Here is a 19950-nt window from a genome sequence, read left to right on the forward strand (position 1 = left end):
GAATGTGGAAAACCTCTGACAGACAATTTGAGGGAAGGAAGAAAGCCCCAGGATTTTATTTGTTTCAGTCATGAAACACACTGGGTGTGTGGTGTCCACGAGGACACCACACACGAATGCTAGCAATGGCATCGGCCACTTACATAGGTTAAATTGAATTATACAAACGGTACATCATGGGTATAAATCTGGTAGTTATCTAGGAAAAAATAATGCAACAATAATATTTATAGTTTATCTTGACTTTCTCTAATACATTGTCCAGTAGTCACCAGTTATACTGGGAAAAAACATATCACCTGCATTAGGTATTGTTGATATAGTTCATTAATTATTATTGAATAATATTACACAGAATTGTCCGCTTGTTAGAATTCACTTTAGTTTAAGTAGTTTGCTGAAATGCCACTATAATGCCACCAGGTGGCTGTAGCTCAGGCCATAGTGCAGGTCATCTATTAATGGGAAGGTTGGTGGTTTGATCACTGGCTGCTCCAGTCTGCATGCATAGAAAAAAAGTACTTATGTGAATAGGTAAATTGGGCAAGTTGTTTAAGCTCTGATAGAGTAGAAAAGCACTATATGAGGACGAGCCCATTTACCACTGCAAAGTTAAATCTTTGCATTGCTGGCTGATGAAACATCTTTTCTTTGTGCCCTATTTTGTGCTTACATGTTGAATATATTTCACATATTTGTGAAAAACATGATCTGTTTTGTAAATTGAAGGTATTTGGTTCTGTTAGGTGAATTAACCTCCGCACATTTACCTTCAACAGCCGTGCTCAGTGTCTGAGACACACCTATGGACACAACTGGCACTGGTGAAAGACATTTAAGGACTTTTTTATATTTACATATGCTACCAAGTTTGATGTAACTTATAGAGGAAGTTTAAGTCTGTAGTGTGCATTTAAATTACTTTGAAGTGGAGACTCATTCATCATTAATGACATGTTAAATGTTTCGTGAGAGTGAGCCACAAATTGCTACCTGTCAAATCATGCTTCATTAGATGTGAATTCTCATTATTCTTTGTGTGATTTTAACACCGGTTCAGACTGATTGTATTTCCTTTGATCCACAGTTTGGATTTTCAACAAGGCAACTGTGGCTCAGGAAGCAGAGTGGGTCATCCCCCAGCTACTCAAGTTGTTCCTGATGAGTGTGTGTGACGATGTTAGACAAGGTGCTGAAAAACAGTTCTTGTACTCTTCTACTCTTAGAGCAGAAGAGTGCTATAAAAGTATCAGTCCATTTAAGCCCTGAATGAAAGAGAGCTTTGTACAAGTGGAAAAAACGAATTACACCCCAGCATATGCAACATTAAGTAACAGCTGATTCATTCCTTTAGGGTGCAGCAACAAAATGTGCACCAGCTCTAATTACCTATTTCTATAATAACCAGTGATTGCAGCACCTGTGTGCTCACTTTGATAGTACCTTATGCTGTTAAGAATTGAGCTGGTGTTTGTTTACTGCACTGGCCAGTGGGTTTTTTCATAAGTTTAGTTGCTGAGGCATGTAGTTTCTCTCTTCTTCAGTGGTGTATCTAAGTTACTTATGTCAACTCCTACCCTTTATATCAGTTCTAAGAGGTGTTGAAGGAGCTGTGTTGCTAAATATAGCTACGACTGCTTGTGTCCTCCTAGGCAAAGGCCATATATAGAGGCCATGTGACTTATACTCGTCTTTATGGATTAGCTTGGGGGCTGGAAGCTTGGTGACTCACTAGGTGTGTCAGTTAAGGGACACGAGCAGCTAGATGTTAAAACGGTTTACCTTGATTGCATGTTGTGCATTCATCACAAATTAAAACGAAAGCCTTTGATGGCTCCTTTCATCTCACTGTGGCCCTTATATTCCTCTCTCACCTATGTAACACTGTGACCAAACACGGTAAATGGTAAATGGCCTGCATTTGTATAGCGCTTTACACTACATTCAGTCATTCACACATTCACACACACATTCACACACAAACAGCACTGAATGTGTCTGTGCAGAGCCTATTTTTGATGGTAAAACATGTTGCATTACAGTTTATTCACCACTAAAGCATACTGTATCTGCACATAAAAACCACAATCACTAATAGTATTTGGTCACATTCTGATCATGTTGTGGTTATTGCCACTGTGTTTGTACAGCACCAGTCAAAAGTTTGGACAAATCCACCCATTCACTTTTGACTGGTAGTGCATGCCACTGATCCTGATCTGCTGTCTTTACAAGCCAGTCTGAGAACTGAAAGCCACACATGTTGTCAACTGTTTGAACCAAATGAAAGTTATTAAGTACAGATTGGTAGAGACTGTAGAACTATCAACGTCCCTCTCCTGGAATTGATTAAACTCATTAAAACTCTTCTGTTAATCAAAGATTTTCTGTATGCTGGGCAACATATCAAACCTGTGTGACTCTCGATGCAGTCAGTCAGTATGTGAATGTTAAGTGCTTAGGCAGAAAAAAAAAACAACACTTTCATGAATGGGTGGATTTTACTCTTTTTTCTAGACAATTTTAACACGAGTATCTGTACTTCAGTTTAAATGATAGTTGCTGTTTGATGACAATAATCCCTATTATATAATGTTATTGTTCAAATTTGTTAACCGGACCTATCAAATAAATGTGGTATATGCAAAACATCACAGAGTGAAATGCAGGTTAAGAACTAGATATACTGTTCGGATGGGAGATCACTTTCGTCCACATCTATCTCTTGTGATTCAGGAGACTAAAAATAACTTGCATGGAGAGGTGTGAGTTTAATAATTGATTGCTCTCCGCTGAGATGCTCGCTTTTATTGGAATTCCGTCTCATGACCCGATATCAGCGGTCTCAAACTCGCGGCCCGGGGGCCACTTGTGGCCACTTAAAAAGTTCTTTAAGAAGAAAAATAATAATTTGAGGGAAATATGAGCAGAGAGCACAAACATGGAGGGATTGGCTGGGTTAGTCCAGTGAGAGAGTTATTTGTAAAGAAAACAATTTTCACTAGCAGTCAAAAACTAATGTGTACACTATTGTCTGCATTTTTATTTTGTTACAGACGTATCGCTACATCTATCACTTCGGCCGTCTTCCTCTGCTTGTCGTCCACTGCTATGTCCGGTTGGTTAACCACCAGCATTTTGTCCGTTTGTATCTGAAAGTCCCACAGGACCTCAGCTTAGTCATTCCCCACCACCCTGGGGGGCGTCTCCCATTTTGGCCTCGGGACTTGCGGACCATACTCCACAAAGCCACTTGGTTATGACGTTCCATGTATGCCTGCTAACCATGCGCCCTGCTGTTATGTGCTGGATTGTGTCAGCACAGCCTGCACCTGGGCTCTTGCCTGGTTAATATTGCCTGGTGTGATAGACCCCAGCCTCTATGGATCTTACGCTCAGAGCTTGCTCCTGTTGTAACGGCACTCTGGCGAGGAAAGAGCGGCTAGCGTGGTGTGGAGGTTAGCCGGATAACTCGAGGCCAGTCAGTTAAATTGAACAACAGACCTTTATTTGACGTTAGCAACATAAGACCATACAAGCCAGGTCTCCACAGCTCTACTCCGTTCGTACATACATGTGCAGGGATGGACAGGCGCCGATGCCAGCCCATTACAATGGTGAGGTCTCTCTCGGGACAGACACATGACATACACACACACACTAGGAGACTCCCCCCAACCCAACTACTACAATAGTAGGGCAACACCCCCTAGCGGTGCTATACCACAATGATAAGGGTTGTTACACTGTGATGCTAGGATTATTTCAGCCACTGGTTGCCGGTAGTCCATACTTGTGCAGGGGCCTGTCCTTCCATGATTGTTCCTCCTCTTCCTCCTCTATCTTGGGTTTCTGCTGTCTGAAGTATTCACTGAGCACGCGGTTGGTTGGGGCCATCTTGCTGATGTACTCGTGGATGTTCGCTGCCTCATCCTGAACTGTGGTGCTGACACTCACCAGTCTCCGGCCTCCTTCCTTCTGCTAGCGTACAGCGTCAGGGTGCTGGACTTGGGGTGAAACCCTGCATGGTCAGGAGCTTTCTTGTCTTGATGTCAGTGGTTTCTATCTCCTCCTTTGGCCAGCCTATTACCCCAGCAGGGTACCACAGGCAGGGCGTAGGTGTTGATAGCCCGGATCTTGTTCTTACCGTTCAGCTGACTTCTAAAGGACTTGCCTGACCCTCTGCAGGTACCTGGTGGTTGCAGCTTTCCTTACAGCCTCTTCGTGGTTCTTATTTCCTTGTGGGATTCCCAGGTACTTTTAGCTGTCCTCAATGTCTGCAATGTTGCCTTCTGGTATTTCAATCCCCTCAGTTCTGACTACCTTCCCCTTTTTTGTTACCATCCAACTACACTTCTCAAATCCGAATGGCAATCCAGTGTCTTTCTGAATTTCAATTCAGAATTCTGAATTAAAATTTATGAAACATTTACATAACATCCACAACCCCATAAAAGTAAAAACGTTTTTAAATCAAAGTTGACTGTGCAGTTTCTATGTCCCACTGACCACTGAAATGATAAATAAAAAAAGTACCAATATTCATTTGACTGCTGAGTGAGAGGGCTTGTTTCTAGAAGTACTTTGGTAGAAGTGATCAATTTGAATTAAGCTGATGTTCTTTATTAACACGCCCCCAATTCCACCTTTATACTACAGTAGCATTATTCTGTTTAGGGGTTGAAAGGATGTGACATCTGCTTATATAGAGTTGATTGTTGTTGACTAAGTCCACAAAGAGCAGTAAACCTCAAACTACAGCACATCTGACCACACCCATTACACAAAGAAAACAGCATGAACTCATAATATAAATTCTTATGTGACTTATTTCTAAATGACACATTTCCTCCACCTCCCCCACTACACCAATATTTAGGGTTTCCCCGCATGCAAAATCACACTTTGAGCCTTGGATAGACTCATCACCACTGAGACTTATTACTCGTAGGTTCATTAACAAAACCATAATTGACAGTGCTACATGGTTTATGAGACTCTCTGCATCTACTTATATTGTTGGAAATAGGGCTGCCACAAACGATTATTTTGATAGTCGATTAGTCACCGATTATTTTTGCGATTAGTCAACTAATCAGATCATCATCCATTGGACGTACAACGTACAGCTTATTGCACCAGCAGCATCTGCTCTTATATAACTATCATTAGCTTACAGCTTTAAGTGTTTAAGGTATGCGCTAACTAAAAATAAAGACAAGATGATAGTTTATTAAATTTTAATGAAATCTGCAGGTTGTTTCAGTGAAGTTTAATAAACTCCTTGCTATCTAAAATATAACAGGACACCGGAGTAAATTCTCAAGCATCTCACACTTCTGATAATCAGCTGTCTGCTTGACGTTTATTCAGCTGTGTAAAAACTATAACTTTAATCTCAGCCAAACCGATTTACTCAGGAACAAATAAAATACTGAAAAAAGTCAAACAATAACATGTTTAAGTTATCTAAGTGACTTATATATCATGTTTAACCTGAGTAGCGAAAGAGGGCGGTGGGTTTGAAAACGACTTGCCGGGAGTCCGGTGTTCTCACGGCTCTAGTGAGCCTAGCCCCCGGCTAGCTATCGAGCTAGTGGCTAACAGACGTCTCCGAAAATGTCGGAGCGCTTTTGAAAATATGTGGTGTCTTGATAAACTGAGCAGATATTTGAAGTTTACACATCTACATTCTCGCCTGAAAATATGTTAAACGTTTCAAATTCCGTTCTTGTCATTCTAATTCTGTTCTTTTCATTCAAATTTTGTTGTTTTCATTCAAATTCCGTTCTTGTCATTCGAATGTTGTTGTTTTCTTTCAAATTCTGTTGTTTTTCATTCAAATTCTGTTGTTTTTCATTCAAATTTTGTTGTTTTCTTTCAACTTCCGGTGTTTTCATTCAAATTCCATTCTTGTCATGGAAGAATGACAAGAATGTCATTCAAGAGACATGACATTCTTGTCATGTCTCTTTTGGCTCTCAGCGAAGGCGGTCGCACTTTTCTCCTCTCCTGCCCTTATCTTCCCTGCTTAGCTTCTTATGTCCTTGTCTTGTCTTGTGTTTTTACTTACCTTTCTCTGGAACACTCTCTCACAGTCTGTTCTCTAAAACCTAAAAGAGGAATTATGAATTTGATCAACTGGTCTCTGAATGCAATTGACACCCTTTCTCAATGAGAAGTCTGGGCTCGGGTGAGCCTGACTGCTGAAGATATCTACCTATTCGGAACCATGATAACAGGGTTCTTGCTGATCGGAGCTGGTTTGGCCCTGACTTATCAAAGAATTAAGGAAGCGGAACCGGCTGTTCAAACCCCCACAAGGCTGCCCGCTGGGATTGAAATGATGGGACGAGGCATGAGTTTCTCAAAATGGGCTCATTAAGTGCAGCACGGAGAAGATCTTGGAGAACGCACGGCTGCCGTGAATACTCAGAACAAGACCTCTGAGTGAAAAACTGGATTACATCTGGAGGGGCTAGCTCGAATAACACCTTTGAGCGCAAATTCGATCACATCTTGGGGAAGTGCACTGCGGTCATGAGTTCTCAGAACCTGCTCTTTGAGCAAAAAGAATGACAACATCACGGAACGTAAGTTTGGATAACATCATAGAAAGCTCACGGCTCTCCAACAGGAGATTGAGAGACCAGTGTTGGACTGTTAGAACAGCTTTGAAATTCATATGAGTTGTTCGCACTAAAGTAAAAACCATCATCACTTCATGCGGAGACCCCTTCGGCGCCAGCTGTGGCCTCAAGGCTGGAGCTGAACAAAACACCCTAACTATCGAGCTAGTGGGTAACAGACGTCTCCGAAAACGTCGGAGCGCTTTTGAAAATATGTGGTGTCTTGATAAACTGAGCAGATATTTGAGGTTTACACAGCTACATTCTCGCCTGAAAATATGTTAAACGTTTATTTTGTGACCCAGAAAGAATAATAAGAGTAATATTAAAACTAACTAGCTGCCGTCATTGTTGGAAACTGAGCAGGGCTGCGCTATGAATTCTGGGACACAGCTTCTTCTTCTTCTTCGGGGTTTAACGGCAGCTGGCATCCTTGTACATGCAGTGCTGCCATCTTCTGTTTCAGTCCGTTATTACACTCTTAAATCCTACTACTTATTCCTGCGTCTTTTGTGATCTTACAAAGCTTCAAACGACGCGTCGACTATTAAATTACTCGTCAACGATTTTGATAGTCGACGTAATCGTGATAGTCGACTAATTGTGGCAGCCCTAGTTGGAAACATTACTACATTTTATTCTTCATTCATTTTATTTCATTCTTTTCCTAGATTGCAGACATTTTTGTTTCATTAGTGCTCCGTTTGAGTACCTGCACATTGTACCACATATCTTTTTGTCTGTTTGCTTGGTATTTTTTAAGTGATTTTAAGTGACAAAAATGTTTTCATGTTTATTATTATTCAAATATCTTTTTTCTATTTTTTTTTCTATTTCTATGTTATGAACACTTGGTAGCACTCTGCAGGTCAGGGACAATGTTCATTGCAATGAAAATAATTTTAAATGTACATTTGGAAAACAAATTCTTTGTAAAGCTGAGTCCTCTTTACTGAAGTGAAGCTACAAATAATTTCTTGGCCTCTTTGAAGTATGGGGATTATGGTAACTATGTACAGCACACTAAAACCTATGATGCATGACACTTAGTCAGGCATTAAACAGAGTAAGAGTGGATGAGTTATAATTTGCATGACTTAATATTTCAACATTAACGGTTAACCTTGTGAAGAGATTAAGACTCCTCACTAAGTGGGGTGGCTGCAGTCCCATAGGAGGAAGCTTTAAACTGAAAAGGTTTATGTAGGGAGAATAACACTGAAATTCATTTCTGAATTATTTCTAACACAGAAAAGGAATTAACTTAACACACTGCACAACTTCAATTTACCTTATTTATTAACTTTTCCCGCACAACTACCCTTCCCACCTAATGTCACTGCAAAACATGTAGATCAGTTTATTGGTCATTTTCTGACATTTGCATATTGTTTTCATTTGTTTTGCTTATTTTCTTCTGGCATCTGCTTGCGTGACACAAGAAACTGACTGGATCCACTGTGAGAGGACAAATTCAGTTACTTGGCAGGAGTTTCCAGCAAAAGTCAGAAGTACCTTCTTCAAAGTACAAAGACATCTTCGGGGCAGAAGATGTCCACCTGTAACCCTGACTAAAGCCATGCAGGAGGGGATCTCAGGATCCAGACACCAGTGGATAGTTCTCACATTTTTAAAAGCCTTGCATAAATTTGCATTTCAAATTTTTAGTTTGTTGTTGCTAGAAGATTATAGTGATTAAGAAACCAGATTATAAAGTGCATGTTGATCATTTCTGGGTAATGAATTGGAAAGAAAATGTAAAGAACTGTAGCACAAAGTAGATGCAGTGTAAAGGAAGGTGTATGGATGTAAATAATGTCCTATATGTCAATGGACAGGATCGCACGCAGTCCAAAGACATATACTGAAAACCTGTCCAACAATTTGTGAGTACAAGAAAATATTAGAATACAATGTGTTAAATTTGCTTAGATGAGAGGGTCCAGCAGTAGATGAGAGGAATAGGGAAGGATTTGTCTGTGTTTCAGTTTGGCTTAGCTGTAGCCTGAGAGTGTGTGTAATTGTGTACAGGGAAAGGAAGTTATGGACACTGGGGGTCTGCTGTCATAAAAGGAGACAGGAAGCTACAGTTGAGGGTTGCTGAGGCTGATGCTTGTACCTTTAATAAAAACTCATAATTGTTATAACTTAGAAGCAGGTTTGCAGGAGACTCTCCACATGCTTATCTGTAAATGTAAATGTAAGACAATAAGAGGCCAACGGCCCAGTGGATGCAGAGTGGGGGTCTCAGTGTTGGTAATATGTTAACTCTGGTTTGTATGTTGTCTAAAGGAATTTGGTGTAGCTTGGGGGAGGAGATTACTTTTATGACCGGCAGGAAGTCACGTATACCGACACACACACAGTGCTTTGACTGTTACACTCACACACCCACATGCACACTCACTCACGTGCACTCACACATACACACAGGTACGCGCACACAGTCACTCACGTGCTCGTGCATACACACACAGACACAGAGTTTGCAGCACACCGTGGGGGTTTTATGATGGGGTCGCTTCTATAAAGCTGACTGTAACAAACAAAGGAGTGAAGATCTGCAGAGGGACACCAGCCTTGCACGTCTCCCCTTCTAGAAGATGCATGTTTAACTGAAGATGAATAAAGATGAATAAAGGTTTTTGTGAAAATGACTACTGAGTCCGGTGCCGTCTCTGGATGCCTCGAGGAATAAAAAGAACCGGGGTGAAACTGATTTCGTAACACAGACTAGACAGGTGCTTACTTTCACAGCCTCCCAATGACCCAAAAAGCTAAGGCTTTGTTGCTTATTTTTTGTTCAATGAATAACAAATTTCCAACACTGTTTTAGATTTCTAATAATTCAATTCAATTCTGTACAATTCAGTTTTTTTATACAGTGTGAAATCACAACGGTTGTCTCAAGGTGTTTATATTGTAAGGTAATAATTACAATACTACAGAGAAAGCAGAAAACCCCAACACTCAAATGGCCTCCTTACGAGCAAGCACTTTGGTGACAGTCGGAGAGAAAAACTCCCTTTAAACAGGAAGAAACCTCCAGCAGAACCAGGCTCGGGCAGGGGTAGGCAGGGGTGAGGGGAGGAAGACAGGGCCAAGATGAAATGTGGAAGACAGCCAGAGATGAATAACAACTTCTGGTTAAATGCAAAGTGGTGTATAAACACATAGTGAGCGACAAAAGGTCAGTGAAGAAGAAACACTGTATCATGGGAAGCACCCAGCAGCCAAGGTCTATTGCAGCATCACTAAGGGAGGATTTAGGGTCACCTTATCCAGCCCTAACTATATGTTTAAGCAAAAAAAAGGACATTTTTAACCTAATCTTAAAAGTAAAGATAGTGTCTGGCTCCCGAATCCAAATTAGGAGCTGTTTTCACAGGAGAGGGGACTGGAAGCTCTGCCCCTCATTATTGAGAATAAAGTGCCCTATTCAGGTGATCAGTATTAGGTCTTTAAGAAAAGATGGGCGTGAAGTTGGAAGTATGCTCTCTCTGTCTAGGCCAGGGGTGCATGCGGCTCTTTAGTCCTTATACTGCGGCTCCGCGTGGTTTGGAAAAACAATTATAAGTATTTAACTTAAATGTATTTTATTTGTGTTCGTTATTTTTAACTTGTGGTTCTAAATTGGAAGATTATTGTGATATTGAAATCTAAAAATAAAATGAAAATAAGCGTCACACTCGCATAAACCACACCCGCCGAAATGCCCTGAATTTATGGAGACTTTCAACCCCAGGCAGACCAAGTATGGATCTTCAGATCCACATTATGTGAGCAGCTGTTCTCCACCATGAACTATGTTAAAAACAAACAGCGCTCACGCCTCACAGATGACAGCTTACAGTCCTGCGTAAAGATGAAGTGACTCCGTACAGCCTCGATCTGCAGCAACACGTTCTCACTCCCAAAGCGTAACATTTTACGCTTGGTGACAAATCGTCAACATATTACGTTTCTGGCTACCCACCACGTTCCTAAATGACGACCACGGAAAAATGAGGAAAAATGAGAACCGTATGGACTCAATCTACACATGTTCGCTCTTTTTCTTCAAACACACGCTATTTAACGTCATTAAAGTCTTGGTTAAGCTCAGGAAAAAGGTTATGGTTAGGGCTAGGGATAAGGTTAGGTTTAGGGCTGGAATACAGGGCTGGAACGTCTATTACCGCGGGAGCGTCATTGCACTGGATTTCAGCCATAACCCACCGCGTACCATAAGAACACCGAAGGTCTCCTTTTGCGTTCCTCAGGAACGCCGCGGGACGTGACAAAACGTCGGCATGTTACGCCTCGGGAGTGAGAACGGGCTGTCTGCAGACGCTGTGCGCAGAGGTTCGTGCCGTGATATGTCTTATTGTAAACATATCACGGCAGACCCGACAGTGTTTCCGTGAACACGTTTTTCAGCATCTCTTTACTGACCACTTTTCACGCACAGTTGCTGTACGCACACAGCCGGCTGTAGCTTTTCAGCTCACAGCCCGACACACACCAACACAACAGCAGAGAGAGCACAGACTTTAAGGCGGCGAGGCGTGATTGCGGATGCCGCTCAGGTGCGTCCGCCTCCCCTACAGCGGCAGACCACGCCCCGCCACACACATTAACCATGTAAAATAAATATTTATTCAGATATTTTGCAGATATTTATTTATCCTTTTTTTTAGCAGCATAGTACTTTTTTCCAAATATTTTTAAAATTCAGGTCAAGGCTCCGCAACAGGCTGCGAAATTCCAAAGGTGATATAAGCTTGACAGCTCACTACAGTTTTTGTTTGCTATAAGAATAATTTAAGTTCAGCTTCAGCGTCATTTAAAAGTGACCTTCAACTGGGTGTATCTCCTTTTTGTTTTATTCAGAGTTCAAAATGTGTTCATTATATAAAGAACATTTAATTTTCTCTGTAGCACTTCATGGATTTCATAAGCAACACAATTTAGTTGTTTATACAAAGCATAAAGGTAAAAAACAATAACAGTGTTATCTTCATTTTAGATGCCAAAAAGTATTTGCGGCTCCCAGTGTTTTCTTTTCCATGGAAACTGGGTCCAAATGGCTCTTTGGGTGTTAAAGGTTGTTGACCCTGGTCTAGGCCATGTGTCTGTCATGACTCTCGCTGCAGCATTTTGGATCAACTCACGGCTTTTCAGGGATTTTTTTAGGACATCCTGATAATAATGAATTATTGTAGCTCAGCCTAGAAGTAATAAATACATGAATTTACTTTTCAGTATCACCGTGAGACAGGATGGTTCTAATTTTAGAGATGCTGTGCCAATGAAGGAAAGCAATCCTACCTATTTGTTTAATATTTGCATTGAAGGACATTTCAAAAATGGTCAAAAGTGACTTATATTGTTACTGGAGGTCAAGAAAATGCAATCCAGCGTAAGCATCTGGTTAGACACAAGATCTTTAGAAATTTGTTGTAATTAGATGCTAACCTCAGCTTATCTGAATTTAGAAGCAGAAAATTAGACCAACTAGACTTTATGTCTTTGAAACATTTGAGACATTACTGCTGTTTAACTAATTGGTTTGTGTTGTTTGGATTTATGTATATAAAAAGCTGGGTATCATCTGCAAAGCCGTGAAAATATATGATATTCCTTCTAATGGTACTCCGTCGGGCAGGGATCGTCAACCTTTAACATCAAACGTTGTTGAAGCTCCTCCTGCCAAGGGAGACAGATGGGCAGGTGGCAGGTGTAATTGGGAGATGACAAATCAATATATATAGTATATGTACTAATAGTCATGGTTAACCCTACTCTGTGGCTCACGGGTTGCTGACCTCTAGCCTAGGGAAAGGATGCATAATGTGAACATAATTGGTCCTAGCATAGAGCCTTGTGGAACTCCGTAATTCACCTCTGTGTGTGAAGAAGACTCCCCATTTACATGAACAAATTATAGTGTGTTAGAAATGATTCAAACTTTAATACCTACAGTATGCTCTAATCTCTGTAATATAATATTATGGTCAACAGTATCAAAAACTGCACAAATTACACATATACCTATTATAATCTTGCTAAATGAAGAAGGGAGACTCTGTAGGAGTGTTTTGAGTGTTTTGAGTGTAGACAGCATGTCAGGAGCGGCAGCACCAGGAGAGCAGCTAGTCAGTTACAGAAGTGTATGCCTCTTCCACAGCATGTCTTTATCCTGTCTTCCTTCTCTCACCCCAACCGGTCGCAGCAGATGGCCCCGCCCCTCCCTGAGCCTGGTTCTGCTGGAGGTTTCTTCCTGTTAAAAGGGAGTTTTTCCTTCCCACTGTCGCCAAAGTGCTTGCTCATAGGGGGTCATATGATTGTTGGGTTTTTCTCTGTATCTATGAAGCGCCTTGAGGTGACTTTTGTTGTGATTTGGCGCTATATAAATAAAATTGAATTGAATTGAAATTGAACTCTTATCAGAGTAAATCAAAGAAAAATGCCAGGTGAAACCATGAGGTATGGTGTGAAAGGTGGCCTCTACTCAGCATCTTCACAAAAGCTTCCACTGAAAACAGAATGCAGTCAAACAGAAGGTGACAGCCTCCTGGGAACAGAAAAGTAATCAGAACCAGCAGATGGATACGCTGCTGTATTATCGTTCTGCCCTGGTGACAAAACGTGTCGCAACATACTCAGCAAAACTCACAATAATGGAACATGGAGGCAAACCTCTCTCAGTTGCAGCTTTGCAGACAAGGGGAGTGAATCAGTCTAGTAGTTACAGAACAGTGGGGTGGAACATGGAAGGGCCTCATGTTATGTTGCTGTTCAGGCTAAAGGGGGATTTACAGCATGAACTGTAAGGAGTATAGCACTGGGCAGTGGAGTGGATAGAAGCTGGATAAATGTGTTGTCCAGAGACCAAGGATTCACGACAGCCACAACCAGAGGCCATTATCCAAACACTTCTGGACTTGTTCCAATGAATATCCAAAGCGTGAATGTGCCCACATGGAAAAAGAATTGATACTTCAGTCACGAGGAGCAGTACCCGCCATGGAGAATTGGAGAAAGAGGCTAGAGGCCAAGATTAAGGCAACAGGAAGGGAAGGTAGCCAAGGTGTGATGAAGACAGGGATCCCTAAGAGGTACAGCAAGCTGCCATACCTGAGGCCTTGAAAACTGCCAAGCAAAGACTCAAAGCCTTAGCTAGCCACCTGAAAAGGTATACCAGACAGATAGGTGTACACTCAGTGACAGGGAGACAATACGACAAGAGCCCCACCAAGGCTGGGGACAGAGAAATATCGAAAGAGCATATGGGAGAAGGATGCAGCCCATAACAACAATGCTCAGTGGCTAGTGGATCCAAGAGCAGACCACAGCAACCTCCCTGAACAAGCTCTGGTAACCATTACAGTAGCAGACATCCAAGAAAGTTTCAAGCATGAAGAGTTTGATGCACCAGTGAGGATGCCTGTACTCTGTGCCTGTCGATAATGACTGAGCTGTATCCCTAAGGGATAATCCTTCCACCTTTCAGAGAAAACTAATTTCCGCCATTTGTATCCGTGACCTCAGTCCAATAGTTTTAGCAAACAGATGAAACCTTGATTAATGCATTTATGGCATTTCTTACCAACGATGCACCATCTGGTGGCATTGAGGCATTTTGAACTCAAGTTACCAGCATTACGCACCAATTAAAATTTTAATAGACTACACGACTACTAAGTCTGGTGCAGACTATTGATAACAGTGATAATTAGTCAGCTATTCGACTAGTCACACGCAGAGAGAGAGAGAAAGAAGAGTAGCAGGTCCAAGTTGAGTAAATGAAATTAAATTCATCTTAATCTTAGTTTTATTTGCAATCATACAGAATTTTATTCTGTGTCCTTAAGCACTTTCTAATTATTATGCACACATTTGCACTCCAGTGCACTGGGGACAGTCAGTATCTTGCCCAAGGACATCGGAGGACATAAGCTCGATGCCCCGAGAGACTGGTTGTCCTTTTTAAACATTATGACTTGACTTTTATGACTTAATTATAGTGGAGAAAAACAGGATATTATGTAATAGTATCCAATGTTTACATTGAACAATGTTTACATCTCATAGCTATGTAAGGTTGAGATCATCAACGTAGGCTGCAGCTCTTCTCTTCTTGACTTTGGGATTAGTACCAGCTATGTTACTATTATACTGTTTAAGATTCCCCCAAGAGAACCTCAGCAAAAGTGAGGGGAACACAGACAGTATTGAGAGTACCCTATACCCTGCCTCAGTGGAAGAAATGCATACAGGCATGTCATGTACAGATTCACAGTTTAACAATTCCATAAATCACCATTCTCTATTTGACCCACACCGATAGATCCAAAATGCACCTGATACACCAGGTAGAGATCTGATTTTACCCAGAACAGCATGTAAATGTAAAAACAACATTTGTAGCAGCTGTACACCACTACAAAATCTTTGAGTATTTCCATTTTTGTATATGTCACTATAAAAGTGATTTCTAAAATGAACCAAAATCTCAAAATACAATAGAAAACTGCCTGTTATAATAAATTGAGATGGTAAACATAGACATCACACATCAGGGACATAATTATCCACTATATGTATAGGTAAAGCATGCAATTATATGTATGTATGTATGTATTTATTAAGCTGCTGCCGTCTGGCAGGAGGTTCAGGCTGCTGAGGTCCCGAACAAATAGACTCAAGGACAGCTGTTACAACAGGGCAACAGCCCTGATCAATGCAAATAGCTGACCTGATTGGCTACCTCCCTGGACTTTTTTAGGGGGGAGGTTACAATGTTTAAAACAATAACAATAATAATATTTATATTTATAACAAGGTGCAATAATAATTAATGTGCAATAATAACAGTGTGCAATACACATACACTTCTTCTTTTTTTATTACTAAGTTAATATCCTGTGTTGTGTTGTTTGTGTTGCGTTGTGATGTGTCATATCGTGTTGTGTTGTGTTATATGTAGTGCCGACGTAGGACAGTTTTCCAATTTCATTGTACTACTGTACTATGTATGACTGTGCAATGACAATAAAGAGTTATCTTATCTTATTTATTTTATTAACTGTTTGTTAATACTCAGACAGTGATAATAAAACTTTTAATAAGAATTGTCAAAAGTGTGAAGAAGGCTGTCACCCAAAGGCATGTAAAACTTTTTTCCCTGCCAAATCACTGCCGCGTAACAATTTGATGAGTCATTAAATGACTGCGAGCTTCTAAATCTAGTGGGTATGAGTCAGAAGGCCAAACTAATAGTAGGGTTGATTCAGTGCCTGTGATAACAAAGGAAAACAGACAGTGGCATTGTAGAAGGAAAAGACAGAGACATTTCTACTTACGCATCAAAGCGAAGGTTCTGCTTTTCCTCAAAGAAGAAATCAAGGACAAACTTCCTGACAAAGTCAGGGTTCAGTGTGTTATCGATCACTTCTGTCCGCCCAAACTAGAGGAAAGACACAGACAAGAGAGACACTGAGGACAACAAAGTCAACAGCTGACAAGTCAATCTGTTTGTTTAGTAACAGAGAAAGCACTTTCAGTAAACAAAGTGGAAAAAAGAGAGTGAAAAACACTGTTGCTTCTGCTGCAGCGCCTGTTTCGCTAGCTTTTCCTGTAAGAGAACACTGTGCTTCAGCATCAACTCACAGGCAGTGTTGGGCAAGTTACTTTGAAAAAGTAATTAGTTATAGTTACTTCTTCAAAAAAGTAACTGAGATAGCAACTGAGTTACAATATTATATAAGTAACTAATTACTAGGAAAAGTAACTGTTGCATTACTTAAATAAAATGCTTAATCCTCTGGGGTCCAGAGGGGCTCATATCATTCTTTTCAGCACAACCTCACGTCTGTAGAAATGTTGTAGAAAAAATGTATATTTTTTACTGTAACAACCACAAACATGTTTAATGAATCATATTTCATAACTTGAAATGCAAATTAAAGAAAAACCTATGCAGCAGTGCAGAACTCCATCGCGGTTTATTTCACACCTCAAACATTTATTAAACAATTAAACACATAAAAGTAAACTGCAATAAAGTACATGTAGTAATAAAATACACTACTAACTCTTTTACGCTATGTCCACACCTACACGGGTAGTTTTGAAAACGCAGCTGTTTCTATGCGTTTGGGCCTTTCGTCTGCACGTAAACAGCGTTTCAAATCACCGAAAACTGAGATTCTTTAAAACTCCTTTTTTGCGTTTACGTGTGGACGAGGAATACAGAGTTCATGTGTCTTTTTTCACATCACGCTGTGCGCCACGTTATTGTTTACATGAGAATTTCTACAATGGCAGATAGAGACAAAATACTGTTAATCTGACTGTCAGGTTTTACAGTTACTGTCCCTTCATTTACAAAGGCAGAGGCGTTATGGTGTAATTATTTTGCGTGTAGTTGTTTTTTTTTCCCTGTGTAATAATATTCAACATTGCTATCAATAGATTTTTCAAAAAATGCCTCGCTGTGCAAAATAGGTTTAAAAACATAAACAGCTGTGGGATCCTGTTTGTCCGTGATTTGAACCGGGGAACAAATCGTGGCAGGATGAGCCTGATATTATTTGTATCCCGCTGTAACTTTACTGTATAAAGAGCTAACATCTCCAAAATGTCAGGAGTAGTTAGTCATTACAACAAGTGTTTGTGAACTACAAATCAAGAATGTGGAATCCTGTTTGTCCGTGATTTAGGGAGCCCAGCGCTGCTCCCGACTAAGGGAAAACCAATCCTGCAGGGAGACCTACCTCGGCACTTGTGCAGGTGAAGCCAAAGGGAAGATTTGCTTCACCATATTTTCTAGTCTTTGGCTTAGAATGAAGTTGGTGTGGAAACATATTTGGCGATGCTTCATCTCCTGCTTTGCGTTTGTGTCGGAGCCTCGTTATAAACCTGTCCATTATGCTAGCAGTGTGCAAGGTTCTTTTTTTTTTTTTTTTACATACCGCGGTTCCCCTGCAATGGCTCTGCGCCCCCCCTAGGGGGCGAACCTCACACTTTGGGAACCTGTTTTTACAGTTTCACAAATGCAATCGCATAGCAGGATGCTATACACGGGCCAAACTTCAGTCAGGAGAACAACTGAGATTATTCATCTACAATACAAGGTTAGTCATTAATATACTGCAACAACATGAGAACAGAACAGCTGCGAGAGAATTCAACATTAATGAATCAATGTTACGGAAGTGGAGGAAGCACAGTTTTTGGCTTTCCCCATATTTCAAAAGTGCTTCATCTCTTTGCTATGACTGCCCGCCATAATTTGCATATGATAATGGTTTTAGCCGCAAGCCGCTGCGATGCTTTCGACCAAAACAGGCGCAGCTTGATGACATCATCAAAAATGCGCTATCGTGATAGAGCGATATAGTCAAAATCTCTGTCGTTGGCCAAATTTATATAGTTTCTATCGTATATCGTTTATATCGCCCACCCCTAATTGCCACCTGTACTTGTTAACCAGGTCATTCATGCACATGTGAAATAAATGAATGCACTGACATGCTGTGAAGTCTACACATCAACTTTAGAGACAGAGACAACCTCCTCCTCCCTGCAGTGTAGAGGTGGGGTGAACCTGAAGGAGTGGGTTCCTGTCATGGATAGCAAAAAACTTCCTACCACCTTCCTTTTACTACACTGCAGACAGCTGCCAAGACGCCCAGCAGTGGAAGCTGCAGTTGCACTGCTCCATAAAGCATAGTCCCAACTATTCTCTCAAGCTTCAGTGGAAGAGGCTCGACATGTATCAAAAGGCGGGATAGGACATATTTCATCATATTCCCATTGGATTCAAATGGGGACAGAGTGAGGAGGGTGTGGGTGTCTTTGTAGATGTCTTATCTAACTCTTGCATCACAAGTTTTTGATCCAGCAGTGACATGCAGCATGGAGACCATACAGCTCACTGGCCAGAAAAATTATAACACAACACAAGTACCTCTATATTTTACAAATGGTTACAAAAGCGTCTACTTTTCCAGATATATATATCTAAAGAATAAAACTTGCATATATATCGAATGATCTTGTGAATATATTTTATATAAAGTGATGTCAAATTTGTTTCCATTTTTATCGCTTATCTTGGCCGCCTTCTTTGAGATGTTAAATGGTATTCTCAGTTTTTCAACTTAAATTTCCAGATTGTTTCATTTTATTTTATTTAAATTTGCTTAACGTATATAATTCACTCACTTACTCCACATGATGTCCTGCTTGTACATATTCACTTACTGTATATAATGTTGTCTTTTTGCACAGTCGAGGAGCGTTTCAGGACACGTGTCACTGGGTGTTGTACTCGTATAACGATGCCTGTGATAAATCTTGACCCCATATCATGTGCTCAGCTACCACTTGAAGTGTTATCTCAGTTGACATCTCCATCAGTGAGTAATAAATATATATACTTTATGTTGCATTTTATTTCTTAGATTTTAAATTCTTAGCATTAGAGGATGGACAGCTGCAACAAAAAGAGAAAGCCGATTTTCTTTTCTCACAGAAGACACTTTGATATGTTGAAAAGGTACAATTAAGAGAAGTAACAGCTGGACTCCACTTAGATGTCTTAGCACTAGTCCTTTTCCTGCTGTGAGAAGTCAAAATATCTGCCACTAGCAATGGTTTTATTACCGTGAAAGAAAATAGCGTGGAAATGGACGTGTTTGTCTGTGAGCTGTCACTAAAGTGCTGACAAATTGCAACACAGCTGCTGCTGGTGTAGACCAGCAGAATCCCTACAGCCAGACATGTGCCATGACCTGTGTTTTCATAGAACAGTTAAAAAACAAGACGACTCTCTTAAGAAATTTCTGAATATACACGATGCAATGTAACCTAGATATTTGTACAGTTTGTCATTTACTTTTAAGACCACTTACCTAAACTTCTACACCCTCTTAAAGTTAGGAAGTACTGTTAAGTGTACTGTAAGCAAAGCTTCTGGTGAGTCTTTGGCACTGAAATCTTCCATTGATGAGTTTGAACGCTGTCGCTTTGGACAGATGTGAACTTTATATTTATTACTTATTAGAAATCAGTGATTAGCAACTGTTAGCTGTATATCGTTTTCCCTAATGAATTTGTTTGTGGTCTTTGTCACCCGTTGCCTACTGGTGGTGGTCAGAGGGCCCGGTGGCGCCAGTGTCTGGCAGCCTCGCCTCTGTCAGTGTGCCCCAGGGTGGCTGTGGCTACAATGTAGCTGCCATCACCAGTGTGTGAATGAATGGGTGACTGGATATGTAAAGTGCTTTGGGGTCCTTAGTGACTAGTAAAGCGCTATATAAATACAGGCCATTTA

The 19950-nt window shown here is 40.7% G+C and overlaps 1 protein-coding gene across 3 annotated transcripts in view; it reads right to left on the bottom strand.

The window, feature by feature from the left end:
- LOC146519221 (copine-9-like) overlaps positions 1 to 19950 on the bottom strand; it is a 205727-nt gene that overhangs the window by 144698 nt on the left and 41079 nt on the right. For all 3 annotated transcript variants that reach the window (XR_014874280.1, XR_014874281.1, XM_085161093.1), the window contains one exon: positions 15977 to 16080. Coding sequence is in view for 1 of the 3 variants with exons in the window: in XM_085161093.1 (XP_085017219.1) it covers positions 15977 to 16080 (104 nt within the window). In the remaining 2 variants the exon portion in view is untranslated. The remainder of the gene's footprint in view (positions 1 to 15976; positions 16081 to 19950) is intronic.

This window comes from Neolamprologus multifasciatus, chromosome 5 (genome assembly GCF_963576455.1).
Source record: "Neolamprologus multifasciatus chromosome 5, fNeoMul1.2, whole genome shotgun sequence".
In the NCBI taxonomy this organism is placed as follows: Eukaryota; Metazoa; Chordata; class Actinopteri; order Cichliformes; family Cichlidae; genus Neolamprologus; species Neolamprologus multifasciatus.